The following is a 4,625-nucleotide window of genomic DNA, read 5'->3' on the forward strand; positions in this document are numbered from 1 at the left end:
GGAACTTCCCTCGCAGATCCCTCGCTAATTTGCGAGGGATCTGCGAGGGAACATTTCCCTTGCAGATCAGCGAGGGATCAGCGAGGGAATGAGTTTTTTGGAATTTCCCTCGCTGATCCCTCGCTGATCAGCGAGGGAATGTGTTTTTTGTCATTTCCTTCGCTGATCCCTCGCTGATCTGCGAGGGAAAATTTCCCTCGCTGATAGTCGTCGCTGATACTTGGTTTTCTAGTAGTGACGGGTCTCACGAAAACAGGCTGATCTCACATGATTCCAAGTCTATATATATATATATAAGGAATCAAGTTTAAGGGAAAACCACACAAAAAAATTGAAAATCGAGAAGCACCTTAATAACCATTTATCTGCATATAAAAACTACTTTTATTCATATTGTACAAATTAAAACTTATTAGAGTGTTCCGTAGACTTTCGTTTTTTTATGGTTTTCCTTGAACTCAAGCCTGTAAATAGGTGCTTGTACAAAAACTATTACCAATTTTATGAGCCTTGTCGGAGGATTGTGTATATGACAAACAAAGAGTAATCTCCTTGGATAAAAGTGAAATTGTGTGAGAGATCGTTTTCCTTAAGTTATATTTTGATCCAAATCTGTTCGGGTATCATGATATTAATTCGAAGATAATCTCAAATTTTCATTACCGTTTTTGGCAGAAATCGTTTCTTTTTGTCTAGAAAATCGTAATAATTCATATATCAAGTACAACAATAATCCACTTAATAGGAATAATTACTGAAAATAAGTAGTAGACGATCACAAAAATAGAATAGTTACGAAACTCATAAAAACGTCCGTCAGTTGATACACATCAGCTGATAATCCAACAGTGAGAAACCATCACCTGATCACCTATCTGTAATAATATATCAGCTAATGTATATGTTCGTGGAAGACCCATCAGCTGATAACATATTTGTGAGAAATGCATCAACTGATACTCATCAATGGCTATCCTTTTAGATATATCATTTATTTGTGTTTGCAACACTTATAAATACCAAGTATTCGTCCACATGGAACTAATTTTCTTTAGTGTCATTTTTTTTTCTTTAGATTTTGTTTTTGTTTCATGACGTTGTCCTTGGACCCTCTCATATGGGGCCATCCACTAATCCAGGTTTTAGTTAATTTAAATAAGTGTGCATTCCACACCTCTTTACATTACAACTTAACTAACAACCTCATATTCTCATGTGAATAAAAAAAGACTTACCACCGCAAAAATAATTTATTTTTAACTTCATTATTATTCTTAATACTTAAAAGAAATCATCCATTAATTTGGCTCCATTTCTTAGCCAATCACATTGCTATACACACTTAGAACATATATCTATATTCATAGTAAGTCCATTTGCTCGTGGACACAATTACTTTGTTTCTACCTCTTGTCTTTCTTCTTGACCTATCTTGCATCATGGTGGCTAAAAGTCTTGCTACTTATATCGTCATCTTCACAATTTACTACCCTTTGTCGTATTATATACTCTTAACAACATTAAATTCTTTCCATGGTAAAAGTAAAATTTGATTAGGAATAATATCCCATGCAATATTTATTATTGCATGCAATTTTTTTTATACTAACGTATGAATCGTCATATCGAAATTTTGAAAACCCGTTATTGAGGGTCATGATTGTTCCTATATTTGTCTCCTGTTTTTGTTGTTTGGTTTTTATTATCAACACCGAACCCTAAAAATAGTATTACTTTGCTTAACCGCAAACTAATATCTAATATATCAACTTAAATTTCGATTTCTAGTTAATTAATAAAAACAACATTTTAATATGTAGATGGAAGGGTAGTTAATTATTCTCAAATGGAGCAAAAGTCTTGTCAAAATAAAAAAAAATAAAAACATTTTCTTAAGATTTAAAAAGAACTCTATGGGTTTTTTTTTTTCCAATTTTGTAAAGAAAACAAATTATATTAAATTATAAAAAAGGACAAATCAATGAATTATTGCAGGGTGGGGACTGGGGATACGACCACTTGGCATGCATGTATTTGCCTTTATTTAACGTAGTTGGTAGCATATTTTCAACAAAATTTTAGTTTAAATTAATTTAATTAGTATTATAATTAGTTAAAATGTAATTAAACAGATTATTTTAGCTATATAAAGGGTGAAGAGGTATCCTCAAAATCAGAACTCAGATCCCACTTCCTTTACTACAAATGGGAACCCAAAGAAAGGGAATGGCCACCCTTCTAATCACCCTTGCGGTGGTTATCGTTTCTTTAAGCTTGCCGTCACTCACCACCGCCACCTACCCCTACTCATCTCCACCGCCTCCTCCACCAAAGAAATCCCCACCACCACCTGCTCATCATTATATTTACAAGTCACCACCACCACCTCCTCCGGTTTACAAGTCGCCACCACCACCAAAGTATTATTATAAGTCACCACCACCTCCAACCCCGGTTCACAAGTCACCGCCACCACCGAAGAAACCTTATGTATACAAGTCACCACCACCTCCCCCTCCCAAAGAACATTATGTATACAAGTCACCACCACCTCCCCCTCCCAAAAAACATTATGTATACAAGTCACCACCTCCTCCCCCTCCCAAAAAACATTATGTATACAAGTCACCACCACCTCCCCCTCCCAAAAAACATTATGTATACAAATCCCCGCCTCCACCACCACCAACTCACAAGTCACCACCTCCACCACCGCCTAAGAAGCCTTATGTATACAAGTCTCCTCCCCCACCAACCCCAGTCCATAAGTCACCTCCTCCTCCTAAGAAGCCTTATGTCTACAAGTCTCCACCACCACCACCACCGGTTCACAAGTCACCCCCACCACCCGCACCTAAGAAACCTTATGTATACAAATCACCACCCCCACCAACCCCGGTTCACAAATCACCACCACCACCGACACCTCATTACAAGTACAAGTCCCCACCACCACCCGTTCACAAATCGCCACCACCACCTACACATGTCTACAAGTACAAGTCGCCACCACCACCGGTTCACAAATCTCCACCACCACCTACACCTGTGTACAAGTACAAGTCCCCACCACCACCCGTTCACAAATCGCCACCACCACCTACACCCGTCTACAAGTACAAGTCGCCACCACCACCTACGCCTGTCTACAAGTACAAGTCGCCACCTCCACCTCCGGTGAAGAAGTATCCACCCCCACATTACATCTATAGTTCACCACCTCCTCCTCACTATTAAGTGTGACGGCCGCCACGTTAAAAGGTAATTTATTTAATGCAAGAAGCCTTATTTACTTAAATACAATTTTTTATTTATATTTTTGTTTTATTTATTAATTTCATGTCTGTAATCATTTTTTTCCATTGTTGCAGGATTAAAACAACTACAACGTGCTTTCATAAGATTATTATTTAGACCTTCCAAGTCCAAGAATAAGCATGCAGAAAAGAAGGGTCCAAAGTTGTACGGAAAATGGTTGTAGTTCGATCTTTTGTATCCAATAAATTTCAATTTTCTCGGTTCCTGTTTGGGTTTCACAATTACGAAAATAATCAATTTCTGTATCTGTTTAAAAAGTTGTATTATAATAAAACATAAGTTGTTTGAATTATTTTTTCGAGACATATTAGCTTTAGATATAACTTTGATGCAGGTTAATAATTAAGAAACAAATTGTATAAAAATATAATATACTTTGTTTTTATTCTTATTTTTATTAAGTTACTTAAAAATTCTTCATTTTAATACATGAGGTGAGAGATAGGGCGTACGGTGGCCTGTGCCATCATTTCGTTCTTCCGTCACAGTGTAGAAATATAGGGTTGTGAAAAGTGTCACACACTACTTAAAAGATGACATTTTCCCCCCGGCAGGCCCGTTCATGACATTTTATAGGCCTTGGACGAATGTAAAAACATGGCACACTGCAAGAAACAAGGCTTTTAGTAACGACTTTTATCGTCGCTAGAAGTCCATTTATCATCAGAAAGAGTAGATAACAACAACATGTCGTTGCTATAACTTGTGGCGGAAACATGTCATCGCTAAAATGCGCGTCGTCAAAACTCACTTTTGTTGTTTGAGCACTTAAATAGAATCTTCTGGTGTGGTGGAATCCCAATGGAAAATACACAACTACACAAGTCAAACAATTAATTGGTTAAAATATTTAAATTATATTTTCCTTTTTTGTTGCTCAACTAAAATAAAATGTTAAGATTAAAAATTTATGGAACATAACATATATAAGAGACATTACTAAATACATCTGGTAGAAAAAACTTTATTGATTAATCACAAAACCATGAAACAGTCATAAATTATAAGAACAATAAATTGATTGTCAGACAATAATAAAATATTTTATGTATAAACAAAAATATATATAACAATAGTCAACAAAAACAATTAGAACAAAATAATCAAATAGAAATAGTCAATAGAAGCAGAAATTGATAAAAATATATAGCAATAACAAACACATGATGATCTTAACGTTGAATTGTTGAAGCACAAAAACAATCAAGCATATAGAGATAACAGTAGCCAATATCATTGGACCTTGTTGGAGATAAAAAAAATTAGAGAGACAATAAATAATAACATATAATGAATGATCAATTAAT

General features: G+C 35.5%; 1 protein-coding gene across 1 annotated transcript; it reads left to right on the plus strand.

The window, feature by feature from the left end:
* The first annotated feature begins 2,181 nt into the window (after window positions 1-2,181).
* Window positions 2,182-3,610, plus strand: LOC112514545 (extensin-3-like). Its single transcript, XM_025121073.1, has 2 exons — window positions 2,182-3,261; window positions 3,372-3,610. The coding sequence occupies exon 1, from the start codon at window positions 2,206-2,208 to the stop codon at window positions 3,235-3,237; it is 1,032 nt and encodes a 343-aa protein (XP_024976841.1). The 5' UTR covers window positions 2,182-2,205; the 3' UTR covers window positions 3,238-3,261; window positions 3,372-3,610.
* Window positions 3,611-4,625: the final 1,015 nt, after the last annotated feature.

The sequence above is a fragment of the Cynara cardunculus genome (genome assembly GCF_001531365.2).
Source record: "Cynara cardunculus var. scolymus isolate 2C chromosome LG 6, CcrdV1, whole genome shotgun sequence".
Taxonomy (NCBI): domain Eukaryota; kingdom Viridiplantae; phylum Streptophyta; class Magnoliopsida; order Asterales; family Asteraceae; genus Cynara; species Cynara cardunculus.